This window comes from Schistocerca nitens, chromosome 1 (assembly GCF_023898315.1).
Source record: "Schistocerca nitens isolate TAMUIC-IGC-003100 chromosome 1, iqSchNite1.1, whole genome shotgun sequence".
NCBI classification, from domain to species: Eukaryota; Metazoa; Arthropoda; class Insecta; order Orthoptera; family Acrididae; genus Schistocerca; species Schistocerca nitens.
The window spans coordinates 245,313,833-245,331,363 of record NC_064614.1 but is presented as its reverse complement, the minus strand read 5'-3'; the positions used below and the strand labels follow the sequence as shown (position 1 = coordinate 245,331,363).

The 17,531-nt window shown below is 38.7% G+C and overlaps 1 protein-coding gene across 1 annotated transcript in view; it reads left to right on the top strand.

Moving 5' to 3' along the window:
* Positions 1–17,166, top strand: part of LOC126246778 (uncharacterized) — a 204,711-nt gene extending 187,545 nt beyond the window's left edge. The window contains exon 4 of the mRNA XM_049948422.1: positions 17,070–17,166. Within this exon, the coding sequence (XP_049804379.1) occupies positions 17,070–17,088 (19 nt within the window). The 3' untranslated portion in view covers positions 17,089–17,166. The remainder of the gene's footprint in view (positions 1–17,069) is intronic.
* The last annotated feature ends 365 nt before the right edge of the window (positions 17,167–17,531 follow it).

Genomic DNA, 17,531 nt, shown 5'->3' with positions numbered 1-17,531 from the left:
TGTCTTCCACAAGTCTCACAGCAATTAAAAACTGATTTCATTGCTGCTTTTTTGTGGATTTTGGCTTCAGCATAATAAAAAGTCAAGGTCATTGTTGCTTTTTATGTTTGTTTCCCCCCTCCCCGCTCAATATAGTTAAAAACTGATGTTATTGTTACTTGGTGTGGTCATTCATACCACACAGTACAGTTGGTTTAATGTGCAACTCACATCATAGCTGTCATTTTGTGATTCATCTGTCATTTGTAGCCAAACCTATTTACATTATGACGCTTTCACTGCCATCTAGTGGGGAAAATGTTCATTAAATTTTTGTTTCCATAATGTTTATGCATTCTTTGATAATATTCCATTCAAATTTGAGATTGTTCTGAACAGCAGTTCATTTTTTACAGAATTTTGAAACTGGAACTTTAATTAAAACCATCCTATAGTTGTCTTGGTGAATTTCACATACCAAGTGGTATGTCATGGTACTAACCCAGCTCATGTCTCATCTTCTCAATAGTGCCTCTGTTACATCCACACGGGAACCTTTTTTGATATTGATGCATGTTGTACAATAACAGATGCAATACCATTGTTTCCTACTTTCAATTAGTCACATTTTCATTCACTTTAAATTGACCAGTTAGACAATGACCAGTTTCTTAAATATGGTGTTTACATGGCACAAATACCTGGATGACCACGCAATCAGTGGAAATTTCAGTGACAACTCTTGTAATGAAAATCATCATCTGAAAAATCACAGTTTATAATGTGCAGTCAGTGAGCATAACTCTTTATTAACAGCACCATTTTAAGTAACTCAGTGTGGAACAGGTAATAAAACATATACAAAGTGCAGTCTGCTAAACACAGTTTGTGCTTGCAACAACCAAAGAAGTTCCTAACAGTATTTCACACAGACATGATAACATGAACAGTGACAAAGAAATATTCCTCCCTTGACTTCTACAAGCATTCTCTCTGCATTCTATGATGATTGTGGCTTTGTTGTTGCTCGCCTGGTGGCTAACGCTGCTAGTTGTGTTGAGAGATGGTGTTGTGGCTGCTATTAAGTAATTGCAATCCAACTTTATTGAAAACTTCTCAGTGAAATAATTTGAATTTTGCACAGTTTACAGTCTATCTTCTCTTGTTAATTGATGGAATATCTTTTCATTATTCATCATAGTTATCATGCTGCATGAAATTTTAAAGAGTTTGCAGAGGTAAAAATAGATTGTGTAAGTGAATGAAATGACACAATTTCCAAGACTTTTACTGGTCTCATACAGATATGATCTAATGGATGTAGAATAAGGTGGTGAGTGAAAATTTGTATCAAGGTCAGGAATCAAACCTGGGTCTCCTGCTTAAGAGGCAGGTGCATTAACCATTAAGCCACCTAGGCACAGCAGTTCACACAACTGCACATATCATATTTGTATGAGACCAGTAAAAGTCTCTGAAACTGTGTCATTTCAGTTGTATAAGTACCTGCACCTGAGTTTCAGGCTGGAGCCCCCATTTATGTTCAATGCAGATGTGTTGTTCCAGAACATGGAGAGCCTTGACAATTTTGTTCTTGTGTCAGGGTGAATTTAAAGTAGACTGGGGCAGCAGCGAGAATTTCGATCAAGGAGGGAGGCTGACCAGGGTAATTCATGCAGTTGTGTGAACTGCTGTGCTTAGCTGTCTTAGTGGTAATGCACCTGTCTAGTAAACAGGGGACCCAGGTTTGATTCCTGGCCTTGGTACAAATTTTCATTTGTCACTTTAGTCTATATACATAAAAGTATTGTGTAAACTACACGTATAGTTGATTTTAGCCCATACGTTGCTGGTTATCAAATGTAGATAACATATCAAAATTTTATTTACAATTGAGAGCAGAATGATGTCTCTGACAATGTTGACTGGACTACTCTCTTTCAAATTCTGAAGGTGGCAGGGGTAAAATATAGGGAGCGAAAGGCTATTTACAATTTTTACAGAAACCAGATGGCAGGTATAAGAGGCTAGGGGCATGAAAGGGAGGAAGCAGTAAGCAGTGGTTGAGAAGGGAATTAGACAGGGTTGTAGCCTATCCATGATGTTATACAATATGTATATTGAGCAAGCAGTTAAGAAAGCAAAGGAAAAAATTGGAGTAGGAATTAAAATCCTTGGAGGAGAAATAAAAACTTTGAGGTTTGCTGATGATATTGTAATTGTGTCAGACAAGGCAAGGACTTGGAAGACCAGTTGAATGGAATGGACAGTGTGTTGAAAGGAGGATATAAGAGGAATGTCAACAACGGCAAAACAAGGATAATGTTATTCAGTAGAATTAAATCGGGTGATGTTGAGGGAATTAGATTAGGAAATGAGACACTTAAAGTAGTAGATGAATTTTGCTATTTGGGAAGCAAAATAACTGATGATGGTCGAAGTAGAGAGGATGTAAAATGTAGACTGGCAATGACAGGGAAAGTATTTCTGAAGAAGAGAAATTTGTTAACATCGAGTATAGATTTAAGTGTCGGGAAGTCTATTCTAAAAGTATTTGTATGGAGTGTAGCCATGTATGGAAGTGAAACATGGACAATAAATAGTTTAGACAAGAAGAGAATAGAAGCTTTGAAAATGTGGTGCTACAGAAGAATGCTGAAGATTAGGTGGGTAAGATCACATAACTAATGAGGAGGTACTGAATAGAATTAGAGCGAAGATGAATTTGTGACACAACTTTAATAGAAGAGATTGGTTGGTAGGTCACATTCTGAGGTATAAAGGAATCACCAATTTAGTATTAAAGGGAAGCATGGAGGGTAAAAATCATAGCGGGAGATCAAGAGAAGGATGCACTAAGCAGATTCAGTAAGATGTGGGTTTCAGTAGCTACTCGGAGATGAAGAAGCTCGCACAGGATAGAGTAGCCTGGAGAGCTGCATCAAACCAGACTCTTGACTGAAGACCACAACAACAACAAACTGTGTATTAACTGTACTTACACTCATTCTACAGACAGACACTGTGTTAAACTCTATACCATTATAGATGCGGATGTCCCCCTTTTTCACTTCACATACAAAAAAATACGATACAGGTCATTCCCCCAATGAGTTTACCTGACCAAAGTATAGACCATCTCTTCCATAGGTTCACCTGTCCTTATACCTATCCTACCTACATAAATCAGTACAGGTCATTCCTCCTTTGGATCCATCTGACTAAGGCATAGGCCATTCTTCCTACAGATCTCCAACACCTGTTTTGTGATTTTGGGAATTCCCCACTTAAAATTCATCACCCCTAAATGCAACAACTAGTCCTTTTCTACAATCTTTAATCACATTAAATGGAAAGTTTCCCCATAATCATTTTACCCTGATTTCACCTGATTACTCTCTACCTCTGCATTGTAAAGCTTCATTTTTTGAACTTTTTTTGACTTGTTACTTTTGTTTATAATCCATACAACAACGCATAGTTATCACCTCTATGTATTCTGCTCCTGATTATTGATACATATTTTCTTATCTTTCACTCTCTTGCACCAACTAGATTTAGACAACACTTGACTATATAGATCTATTCTACATACATCTTTTTCATGTACTTGGAGAACATTAGCATCTCATCTCTTGTTCTATAAAATCCTTCATAATGAACATACATTAACATACTAACCCCTATCCTACTTAAGATACTTCTTTGTCGAAGATAAGTAAGTACATCATCTCATTAAATTGTTGACTCTTTAGCATACTATCTCTTGTTCTGTTACTCATGTTTCCCTTGCCTTCTGCATCCTTCATGGACTCTTCTCCCCTACAACATGAGGTGTGACTGAGACGTGTCATCTAATGTATACTGGATAAAATTCTGTCAGTCTGTTGTTGACGTCATGCATGAAATACTCTCCAGTGCAATTCTATTATTATAGGTTGTAACTTCAATTATGTGGACTGTAAAGAGAAGAGATCCTGCAATAGAAACTTGGGCTGAGGGAGGATAGATTTGGTACTTCTGAGGGAGAAGTAAGAAAAGGAAACAAAGAGATAGATATATTAGGATCGAAGGAGAAAATAAGACAGTATCCCATGGATAGATTCCCTTACTGTACCAAACCCCGAGACCCCTTCACGTAAGGTACTTTACCTTGGCGCTGGAGAAGGACTGTGTTTGGTATTTCCTGCAGAATGCCTTTGCCATGCTTTCACTGTTGCAGAAAAACTAAAAACTGACTAACAAACCCTTTTGAAATACAGTAGAAAGGGAAGTATTTTTGTGTAAGTCATCATCAAACTGTCATTATAATAATTAAAGTCAATCTGCTTGTCTGTTAGTACTCTAAAGAGGTACTCCCTCACTACCCATTACTGACCTCTCCTAAAAAAAAAAGTCACATATAAACCCAACCATGCTATTCTTCTTTATTCAGTTTTATAAATTGTATAAAACCCAAAACATGTTACTTGTAATTCTTAAATAGTCATTTTACTGCGTTCATAGTTTTTTCAGAGCACATTTTCGTTGCTTTTCCCATTTTCTGCGCATTTTATAGTACTATATATTTCTCCAAGTCCTAATATTATCATATGCAAATGAACCAAAAATCGTTCCTATTCTTAGTTTTTCATGTACCACATGTATATGGTAACAAGTAATTAAATAAATGACATGGAAATATTAACAGACATATTTTCATGGTAAATTTAATCTGGAGTATAGTTAAGTTTATGGACTAATTGATCATCTGTTATATTACCTTAGCAGTTCAGTAGTCACAAGGCAAGCACTAGATGCTGTGCATTCATCTGTTGCAGACATAGAGGACTACCAGACCATTTTCAGGTCGAGCTCAGTTCCTTTTTGTTTTCTTACAGTTAGTTTTGCAGAAAAATTGATAGTATTAAAAGATAACAATATAGATGAAGAATAAAGAAATGGTCCATGGTAAAACTAAAAAGAGAAATATGGAAACAATTTAGCTGTGTCTGTATATGTGTGGATGGATATGTGTGTGTGAGAGAGTCTATACCTGTCCTTTTTTCCCCCTAAGGTAAGTCTTTCCACTCCCGGGATTGGAATGACTCCTTACCCTCTCCCATAAAACCCACATCCTTTCATCTTTCCCTCTCCTTCCCTCTTTCCTGATGAAGCAACCGTTGGTACCGAAAGCTTGAAATTTTGTGTATGTGTTTGTGTGTTTTTTTATTGTGTCTATCTACCAGTGCTTTCCCATTTGGTAAGCCTTGGAATCTTTGTTTTTAATATATTTTTGTAGTTTGTTAGATGTTCTTTAAACTTGGGATCAGTACAACTTTTCAGTTTATAGTTAAGCATTTTCATGGTCCTTGAGGAATTTCTAATACCTTTTGTCATCCAGGAGTTAGCATGTAAATGCCCATATGAGTTTGTTTTGACAAGTTTTTTAGGAAAACACATTTAAATATTCAATATAAACAGGGAAGAAAAAACATATGCACCATTTGTGCTAGTTTGTAACAGTACTTCTGCCCATTATTGGTTAATCAGTGTATTTATGAAGTGACTGCAACTATTCGTGGAGAAGGTTCTTTTGTACATTTGATATGAACTATTTTTGGTCACAGGGGCTATGGGAAATATAAGGATGAGTGCATTGTGACCAGATATTCCTAGGTCAACATTTATTACATCAGTATCTATGGCATCTATATTTGCAAAAATATTATCTATGAGACTTTTTGAAGAGTTTGTTACTCTTGTAGGGTTAGTTATATGCGGATGCAAGTTGAAGCTCTGTAAAACATTCAGAAACTGATCTTTTGATGCACCTTCAGTCAATAAGTTGACATTAAAATCTCCACTTATAATTATTGTTGATTTTTTATCATGTAATATATTGAGCATTGCCTCTAACTTATTTATAAAAATTTCAGGATCACCACATGGTGATCTGGACACTGCCATTATTATTCATTTATTCTTTTGCATATTCAATTGTATTGCTGCAGCCTCAAAAAGTTTTTCTTTGTTCAAGGATTCTGTTACATTCATATTTTAACCTTTACTCCAGGTTTTACATAAATGCAAACACCACCATGTCTTGTTTCCTTCCTGCAATAATGACTTATTAATTTGTATGGAGAAATGCAAATATTTTCTAGTTCATAACTCATGCACCAATGTTCTTGAATATGAATACAGCTGCACTGGCTGAAATCTCAAGCTCTAATATTATTTTTTAAGTATTAAAATTAGCTTGAGAGGAGTTTGTACTTATGCTTCACAATGTTACCGGTTGTTCCTTGTTGAGGCTGGGTACCAAAAATCCTTAAGAATTACAAGTTTCCTGCTCCTTGTATTTCTTAGCCCTGGAGGTGCCACCATACTTGTTGTATCTGTTGTTGTAGCTGCTGTTTCAGTGGATGCTGGAGGAGTTTCTGAAGCTGATGTTTCTGAAGATGTTGGAGATGCTGCCAGTTTTGATGTCGAGTCCGTTTCTGTAACTGATGTTCCAATTGATACTGGAACTTTTGCTGGGACTGTAGTTTCATTTAAAACTCGAACTACGGTTGTCACTGACGTTACTGTGGATATTGAAGCTGCGTATGAAGCTGATAAATGATGCTTTGATAACGTTGATTTTTCTTCTGTTGATGATGTCTGAGTGGCATTTTGTACCATTGGTCTTGCCTCTGTTCTTCTGATTCCTGGACTAGTCATAGATGCTGTGCTTGATTTTGAACCTCCTGGAGAAGGTGGTACATCTGCTGCTGATGATAATGGTTCAGCTGTTTTTGATGATTTTGACACCACTGATGAGTTGGCTGATTTGGCTGCTGTACTGGATGACACTTTGGATTGTTTTACTTCTTCTAATGTTGAAGAATCTTCTGTTGTTACCAATGATTGTGGGACATCAGTTCTTCCTATTTCCACTAATGTTGATACTGTAATAAGGACATTTTCAGGCAGTTTGATAGTATTTCGTACTACTTTTGACTCTTTAATAGCATTCAATATTTCAGCCACTCATTGCTTCTTTTCCTTTCATGTTTCTGTGAAGTCCATGCTCTGTAAAATGTTCTCTGCAATCACTATTTATTCTGACATAAGTGCAATTCATGACACTACAGCTGGGAATGAGAACCTAACAGAAAGAGCATTATTTCAATGAGGTACAAGTTATATATTGCTCCATCATTGGACATAATGTTATCTGAAAACTTATTTTTGTGTGCTGAGGAATTATGAGCTTAAAGTGGTAACACTGGGATGAAGAAAAGTAATTTTGCTGATTAACTGATAACTGTTGTGCTAGGCTGATGTGAATATTCTGACAGGTCAACTATTTGGTAACATTTTGTGATGATTTAATTTTATGGCTGAATGAGAGTAGTGCTCAGAGTTGAATAGAAAAATACAGCAATGATTTGGTACAACTTCCGTCCCCTTAATTTTGAGCTGAATAGTAATTAAGTTAGATAATGTTGACTCTATTCTTTTTTCATAATGTAATGATTAGTAAATTTATGCTACTGCACATCTTGACTTTTTGCTAGTTTTTCAAATGTAAAAGAGACCCAAATCTTTCAAGTTCAACGAGTTTACGACAGTTATGACTTACAGTAATGTTTTGTAGTGTAATGTGCACTTAATTTTCAAATTTTTTCTAGTCCACAACTTTCGTGCTATAATCAATTTTAGTGCTAATTGTTGTAATGTTATGAGAACTATGTATTTATTTATGATGTAATGACCATTATTTGTCATTAATGTTAAACATATTTTTTTAGACTTAGTTAGAGGTAAAAATAAGTGTGCTAAAGTAGGATATTTTGTCTGAATTTTCGTGTACTTTGTCAGAGGAGAACTACCTCCAAGGGCACTTATCGCAGTGCATTTCCTAACTGCCTCTTGGACCTGTTGAAGGTGTGGACAGCTGGGTGAGAAAGTGTGTAAAAACTTATTGAAAAAATTAAAGTGCTTGTGAAAAATACTGAACTTTGAGCAAGTGAACTGCAATGCGCAGTGTAATGTAATTTCTTTGTTACCCATGAGGATTAATTTTTTGTTAAGCAAAACAGGACTTGTATCAAAGGATATGTGTTTAAAATGGAAACTTTGTTTAACCCAAAAAGGACATCACTTGTGATGAAGAGGCATAAATTTTGTTAAAAGTATAACATGTAGATATTTTGTGATCTGTATGTAATTATTTTGTATTAGGATTTTCGTATGACCGGTTCACATAAGTATAAGTTTGAAAAATATATATCTATCTAGCTATTAGTGATATCTTATCTGGTCAATCCAATGAGGGGGTGATGTGATGAAACAAGATGGGATAATTTTAATTCCGCTCTTGTTTTGCTATCTGACACCTTAAAATTTTTTTTTCCCACTTTGAACTAATTAGTTTTAAAGAATATAACACCAAATCTAATTTTGTGCTTAGTTTTAGGTTGTTGTTGTTGTGGTCTTCAGTCCTGAGACTGGTTTGATGCAGCTCTCCATGCTACTCTATTCTGTGCAAGCTGCTTCATCTCCCAGTATGTACTGCAGCCTACATCCTTCTGAATTTGCTTTGTGTATTCATCTCTTGGTCTCCCTCTACGATTTTTACCCTCCATGCAGCTCTCCAATACTAAATTGGTGAGCCCTTGATGCCTCAGAACATGTCCTACCAACTGATCCCTTCTTCTAGTCAAGTTGTGCCACAAACTCCTCTTCTCCACAATTCTATTCAAACCTCCTCATTAGTTATGTAATCTACCCATCTAATCTTTAGCATTCTTCTGAAGTGCTACATTTCAAAAGCTTCTATTCTCTTCTTGTCCAAACTATTTATTGTCCATGTTTCACTTCCATACAAGGCTACACTCCATACAAATACTTTCAGAAACGACTTCCTGACACTTGAATCCATACTCGGTGTTAACAAATTTCTCTTCTTCAGAAACACTTTCCTTCCCATTGCCAGTCTACATTTTATATCCTCCCTACTTTGACCATCATCAGTTGTTTTGCTCCCCAAATAGGAAAACTCCTTTACTACTCTAAGTGTCTCATTTCCTAATCTAATTCCCTCAGCATCACCCAAGGTAACTCGACTACATTCCATTATCCTAGTTTTGCTTTTGTTGATGTTCATCTTATAGCCTCCTTTCAAGACACTGTCCATTCTGTTCAACTGCTCTTCCAAGTCCTTTGCTCTCTCTGACAGAATTACAATGTCATTGGCGAACCTTAAAGTTTTTATTTCTTCTCCATGGATTTTAATACCTACTCCGAATTTTTCTTTTGTTTCCTTTACTGCTTGCTCAATATACAGATTGAATAGCATCAGGGAGAGGCTACAACCCTGTCTCACTCCCTTCCCAACCACTGCTTCTCTTTCATGTCCCTCGACTCTTATAACTGCCATCTGGTTTCTGTACAAATTGTAAATAGCCTTTCGCTCGCTGTATTTGACCCATGCCAGCTTCAGAATTTGAAAGAGAGTATTCCAGTCAACATTGTCAAAAGCTTTCTCTAAGTCTACAAATGCTAGAAATGAAGGTTTGCCTTTTCGTAATCTAGCTCCTAAGGTAAGCCGTAGGGTCAGTATTGCCTCACATGTTCCAACATTTCTACGGAATCCAAACTGATCTTCCCTGAGGTCAGCTTCTGCTAGTTTTTCCATTCGTCTGTAAAGAATTCGTGTTAGCATTTTGCAGCCTTGACTTATTAAACTCGCACTATAATGAAAGATACTAACCAGGAATTGTGAAAATAAATTAGGAAATCAATTACATACCAAAATCTTATTATAGTTTAATAAGTTTTAGGTATGTAATTGATTTTCTAATTTATTTTCACTATTCCTGGTTAGTATCTTTCATTATAGGGCGAAATCAGTAATTGTTTTGTAACTTAAATTCTCTTGCAGGGTATAAACAAATATAAATTCTGTACTAATTACAAACATTTGGAAAACAAAATACTAGTAATCTTGAAGTATCTATTTGGCTCTCTTTGAAAACATGTCAGCAAAGCCAGCCTTCCATTAATTCCAAAGTAATTAACAGTTTTGTCCAAAGTATTGTTTGGGTAACGATATTTGTTAATTTCATGATTTAAACAAATAATCCGGCTTAACCCCTGTAATGGAAGAAACTGTTAGAAAGAATCAGTTTTTCGACGTATCAAGTTAATTTAATGAGTTAAGTTTTAATTGTAATTTCTGTAAATTTATCTTTAAACAATGTGTGGTTTCAGCACCTGTTATTGTAAGTATATATAAGGACCCGATTTTTGGTCATGAGTCAGTCAGTCCATGGACGAGTTTCAGACAAGTAACCTGTGTTGGTTAGAATGACAACAATGCAGCGATTAACAGTGAAATAAGTGTTAAACAAATAGGCCATGTGTAAAAACAGTGACATTGTCTGTTTCCTTACATACCTGTTTATTCTTCAAGAACTGTGAATTATGTGGGTAGGTTTGTACTGCTAGTTGATGTTCAACAGGAAACTATTGTAGCAGTATGTGGATGGTTTGCCTGCTAACTTTTGATATGTATGTCACTTTATGCCATAAAGGATAACAGAATCTATTATTGTATGAATGTTGTATGAAGAATGTATAATAAAACGCATGTAAAATGTGTACTCTTATAATTGGAATCAAATAATGTAATGAAGTTTTAATTAAACAAAATGTACTTAGCAAAATGACAATCAGACTATAATGTACACTCCTGGAAATGGAAATAAGAACACCGTGAATTCATTGTCCCAGGAAGGGGAAACTTTATTGACACATTCCTGGGGTCAGATACATCACATGATCACACTGACAGAACCACAGGCACATAGACACAGGCAACAGAGCATGCACAATGTCGGCACTAGTACAGTGTATATCCACCTTTCGCAGCAATGCAGGCTGCTATACTCCCATGGAGACGATCGTAGAGATGCTGGATGTAGTCCTGTGGAACGGCTTGCCATGCCATTTCCACCTGGCGCCTCAGTTGGACCAGCGTTCGTGCTGGACGTGCAGACCGCCTGAGACGACGCTTCATCCAGTCCCAAACATGCTCAATGGGGGACAGATCCGGAGATCTTGCTGGCCAGGGTAGTTGACTTACACCTTCTAGAGCACGTTGGGTGGCACGGGATACATGCGGACGTGCATTGTCCTGTTGGAACAGCAAGTTCCCTTGCCGGTCTAGGAATGGTAGAATGATGGGTTCGATGACGGTTTGGATGTACCGTGCACTATTCAGTGTCCCCTCGATGATCACCAGTGGTGTACGGCCAGTGTAGGAGATCGCTCCCCACACCATGATGCCGGGTGTTGGCCCTGTGTGCCTCGGTCGTATGCAGTCCTGATTATGGCGCTCACCTGCACGGCGCCAAACACGCATACGACCATCATTGGCACCAAGGCAGAAGCGACTCTCATCGCTGAAGACGACACGTCTCCATTCGTCCCTCCATTCACGCCTGTCGCGACACCACTGGAGGCGGGCTGCACGATGTTGGGGCGTGAGCGGAAGACGGCCTAACGGTGTGCGGGACCGTAGCCCAGCTTCATGGAGACGGTTGCGAATGGTCCTCGCCGATACCCCAGGAGCAACAGTGTCCCTAATTTGCTGGGAAGTGGCGGTGCGGTCCCCTACGGCACTGCGTAGGATCCTACGGTCTTGGCGTGCATCCGTGCGTCGCTGCGGTCCGGTCCCAGGTCGACGGGCACGTGCACCTTCCGCCGACCACTGGCGACAACATCGATGTACTGTGGAGACCTCACGCCCCACGTGTTGAGCAATTCGGCGGTACGTCCACCCGGCCTCCCGCATGCCCACTATATGCCCTCGCTCAAAGTCCGTCAACTGCACATACGGTTCACGTCCACGCTGTCGCGGCATGCTACCAGTGTTAAAGACTGCGATGGAGCTCCGTATGCCACGGCAAACTGGCTGACACTGACGGCGGCGGTGCACAAATGCTGCGCAGCTAGCGCCATTCGACGGCAAACACCGTGGTTCCTGGTGTGTCCGCTGTGCCGTGCGTGTGATCATTGCTTGTACAGCTCTCTCGCAGTGTCCGGAGCAAGTATGGTGGGTCTGACACACCGGTGTCAATGTGTTCTTTTTTCCATTTCCAGGAGTGTATATGAGTGATGAAAATGGCATGTCAGCAAATTAATAGGATAAGTGTATTTTGTTATTGTATTTGTATTTTTTAGTGTTATGTGTATAGTATGTGGAAAGGATACTACAGAAACTTTATGTATTGCAATTGTATGAAAGATGCTCAAAAGCAAAGTACAAGAACTTACTAAACCTGACAGCAAAGTGTTAAGTGTTAGTGTAATATATGCATGTGTACGCTTGACAGACTAAAGATTGCAATACTTTGTGTAATATGAATTTTCTGTGCTCAACAACATAGTAAAAGTGGAAAGAAACTTACCTCGTCAACAGATGTTGGATGTACAGCTGGTGTTCTCACTGAATAAGTGAGAGCGATGAGGTGAAATAAATTCCTTGGGCCGCTGATATGAAAATCAGTTGTCGTCGCATTGAATATTTCACAAAGGTTCACGCCACTGAACACAAGCTTCACGAATTTGTGCAGTGAAGCTACTGTAAATGTGTGACATGGACACTCTGGGCCTGATACTGAACATGTGAGCGCGAACTGGGATGGTAACGACCCTTGTGCTGTATGTGCACACTTCGCTAGCTAAACACTGGGCAGATGCTGATGGACAAACAATGGGACTAAGTGGTTATAGCAAGCACTTTGTTAGGAGAGAAAACATATATATGTGTGAGTTAAAAGAAGATGATATGTCCATATAAATGGATAACCATCCAGAATAACTCCAATGGCTGAAAATAAAGGCTATGCCCATACCGGCCAGGGTTATCAACCCTCAAAATGAGAAATCGTTTCAGACACTGCGCATCTCCATATGATGTCAGTGCACAACAGTGGCCAATTATAATGAATCATATTATTAGTTTTTTTCTTCATTCTTTTCTTTTTATACATGTAACAAATGAAGCCAAAGGTAAAGTAACACACCATTTTGTGGCAAAGATAATGTTTTGATACCAAAATGAGAAGAGATATGCTCTTCCATTTATTAATTCCAGTATCTTCACCTTTTTGTTTCTATAAGTGGCAGCGGGCAGGCGTATGACTAGCTCATTGTGCTAATATTGTTTAAAAATGTATATTCCAACCATGTATTTCAAAAGTGTTATAAAAGTCATTATCAAGGCTAATTTTATCCATACATTTACATCAATCACACCCATCTGTTCATCATTTTGCCCATGTCAAGAGTCCTGTATCATGATGTTCGAAGCAGACAAGAGAAATTTGCGCGAGCAGTGGGGGGGCGATCATGTGTGAGCATTGTCATACTCAGCACTACACACAATGGAACTAATGTGAAACAGTACATAACTCAAAATCTGAATATTGATCTTAAATGTATTGACACTGAAGGTCTGTTGGTATTAGTACCAGTTAAAATTCACCCAGAATGTGTGTACAGATTTACAGATTACCTTCCAATTTCTTTCAATTATTCTTTCCATTCATTTTTTTAATTATTAATCAGTTTCCATTATATGCTCGCTCACCTATATGCCAGTATGCAGCTTCTATCTGTCATTTTTTATGTTGCTGTTTTCCAAAAATGCTATACTTCATAACTTCTGTTGGTTGACTTATAAAAAGTGTGATTAATTTAAATTTATATAAAGAATATATTGGTAGGAAAATCAAACAGTGGAGAATCCAGGATGGAATAATGATATTATTATGAAAAGGGTTGATTGCTGCTCACCATATAGGTACAGATGTTGAGTCATAGACAGACACAACAAAAGTACTGCTAAACATGTGGCCTTTTTAGCAGAAGGCCTTCTTCTTAGGTAGACAACACACACACATTCACATAACCACAGCTCACACAGAGATGACCAATATCTCTTCTCAGAATGCTCCAAATGCTGGTAAACTTGCTGTCCATGGAATGGTTTGGCAAGCGTCGTACAAACTCCCTCTGTGTGCAAGTGGGCATTATCTTGCCCGTAAAGGGCAACAAACCAGGGCACAAAATATTGTTGACATACCACTTTGCTGTAAGGGCACTGCAGATGACAGCCAAAAGGGTCATGCTACAAAATAAAATAGCACTGCAGATCATCACTCCTGGTTGTCAGACTGTGTGGCGGATGACAGATTGATGTCCCACCACTGTCTGGGACTTCTCCAGACACATCTTTGGCCTGGAATTTCATTGACTGAAGTTGAATTATCATCAGTGATAGATCTCACTTTCAACTGAGTTCCAAAGATCAACAAAGATGTGTTTGGTGACATACCGGATAGTGGTGAGATATCACCCTATCACCACCGTATGGCCCAGTATCCAGGAGTGATTGTCTGAGGACAATTTCATTTCATAGAAGGACCTTTTTGGTTGTCATCCACAGCATCATCACAGCACAGTGTCACGTTGACAACATTGTAGGCCCCATTTTGTGGCCCTTCATGGCAGGCCATCTTGGGCTTACGTTTCAGCAAGATAGTGCCTGCCCGTGCACAACAAGAGTTTCTACTGCTTGCCTTCATGCTTTGCACACAACAAGAGTTTCTACTGCTTGCCTTCATGCTTGCCAAAAACTACCTTGGCCAGCAAGGTGGGCAGATATCTCCCCTATTGAGAATTTTTGGAGAATTATGTGCAGGATGATCCAACCAACATGTGATTTTGATAGTCTAACAAATCAATTGGACATAATTTGACAATGACGTTGAATAACTGCCAGTCAATGCCAAGATGAATAACTGCTTGCATAAGGGCCAGACATGGACCTATTGACTTGCCCAATTTGTGAAGATCTTCCTCTTGACTAAATCAGCCAATTTTTCTGAAATTGTGATCATTTGTTTGTCTGTGCATGTACAGCACATTTGTCTCATTCAGATGATTCCTTTGGTGCATGCTTTTAAGTGTATTATGCATGCTATACAATTGTAGAAAAAACAACTAGACAAGAATGATTAAATGTAAATATGTATAAAACAGTACACAGAGTGAAAAACCAATCAGAAAGCACTTATTAAATGGTAAATGGTGTACATAGATTCCCTGCTAGTTTTAGTGTAAATAATATAGCCAGGTTGTGTACACCCCGGGACAACTGGGAAAACTGTGGTAAATCTTTCAGTGTTAAATCCCAGAATTTTTAGAATTCCGGAAATGTTTCTTTGTGTTGGTTTTCAATTAAATTTTTATAATTTTAGCTGATGAAAACTGTTACTCTAACAAAGAATTTTACTTTAGTCCACTACTGAAGACTGTATTGCAGCAGTAAAACATAAACAAGAGAATAACACCAAAATAAAACATTCGTTGTGAAGAAATTGCACCATTTACATCAACAAGACATAGTGCACACACAAGCATCTGCTGACAGCAGAATGTGTCAAAGGCTCTAGGATGATGATTAATCATGTACAATACTTTGAAACAACAAACTGCTTTCGATGAATGTTACATCACAACTGTTTACATGTTGAACAGGCTGCAGGGAAATATTGCACATGATGGTTTGAGAAGCATAACTTTCAAAGTATATTTACTTTTATGCAAGGTGAATTGTGTTACATCTCATGGTGTATGATGAATTTCTTAAATCATGGAGCATTTGAATCTCATTCAAAACTTAAACAGCCACATAAAATTGACCAATAGCATGGCTTCGTAATTTACCATGAGTGTAATCTCAACCACAGGTTGTTGCAGCACTCACCAGAGTGCACAAAACCAGAATAGGGAGAAATCATCCACACAGACAACAGTCAACACCAACAAGGAGAGGTTTGTGTCAGTGATCGCTCAAGGCAGAATATGCCCCAGAATCACAAAATTACAGGTTGAACTGCTAGAGGACTACCACATATTAAAGACAGAGCTGGAAAAGAGAGAAACTGAATTTCATTCTTATATGGTAGAGCCAAAGCAGTCACTAAGGGTAGCAATCAAAAGGCTTCTGATCGACGCCAATGTCATCAAAATAAAAGAAAACCTGATCACAGAAGGCTATAAAGTAGCGTGCATCAGTTCTTGAAACCCATGCAACAAGGGAGGTGATTGCAAAAAAGAACCGAACTTTCTAGCGATCATTGAAAATAATGAAGATGCTCAAAGAATTTTCTCAGTCAGATTCATTTTAGGTTTTTTGGACATTATCAAGAAATACAATAGGCCTGAAGGTTCTGGGCAGTGTCACTGCTGCCAAAGATACAATCACACAAGTCAAAACTGCCACCTGAAACCCAGGTGTATGAAACGTGCTGCACCACATCCACCCAAACTGTGCCAAAAAGAAATTGCAATGGCAAGCACCCTGCCACCTATCAAGGCTGCGAGGTATATCAAAGACTAGTGCATACCCAGAGGCAACAGAAAGCAGACACAATGACTATTGTTGTGCCTGCATCTGTGTGAGAACAACAAACAAATTGACAAACATTTTGAAATGAACCAAGCGCTATTTCCTGGACTCCAATCGACGCAAAATGTGTCGACCTGTCCCACTGTCGTGGTCCCCCCACCAATGTCCTCACAGTGGGGACAACTGCCTCCAGCTACAGCCACATTGCCCAAGACACATACGCCAACTGTAACACTGCCAATGCTGTGTCAGAACTGACATTGGCAACACAAGAGCTGCAAAGTGCAGGAAGCAAACTCGTAAACCTAATGCATGAACTAAAAGATTTCAACGCAATGTTTCCTGGATTTAACTGTAGCAACATAATAGAGAAACTCAAGGACACAATAACAGCAGTGTGCACAGAGCCAGACATACTCATGAAAGTGAAGATCATTGCGCAAACCACCATGACATTTTTCAATAGCCTTAGGCATACAAATTTCAAAGTACCAAATTGGAATGCAAAGAGCATTTCTGACAAAACCCTACAACTTCAGTCATTTCTACACCAGCACGCTAGAGATGTTGCCTGTATCTCAGAGATGCATCTATCTCCAACCAATCAACTTAAAGTGTGCAACTACTCTGTCCACAGGATCGACTGGCCCAGCTAATACCTGAAATGCAGACCTGGTGGCGGAGTGGCCGTCCTTGTGCTGCAGAGGATTTGCCACTGGGCAGTCGAGATGCCAAATTTGGCTGCTGGTGTAGAGTTAAAGGTAGGGAACACCGTTCTCACAATAATAGCTGCTTACAAACAGCCCCATAGGAACAGTAGTGCACAGGACCTCCAGACCTTGACAGATAATTTCGAGTGTGTACTAATAGTAGGAGACCTAAACTGCAAATGTGGTGACTGGGGATGCTGATCTGTGAACACACATGGCATGAGACTGACACTGTTTGTTGAGAGTGATCCCTCAGTGAGGGTAACCATTCCTGAGGAGGCTACTCATATCCCGCAAAATGACCAGCAGAGTCCAGATATCCTGGATATCTTCCTGTGCAAGGGCCTAGGGTGGAAAACGGCAGTGACAGTGCACTATGAGATGGACTC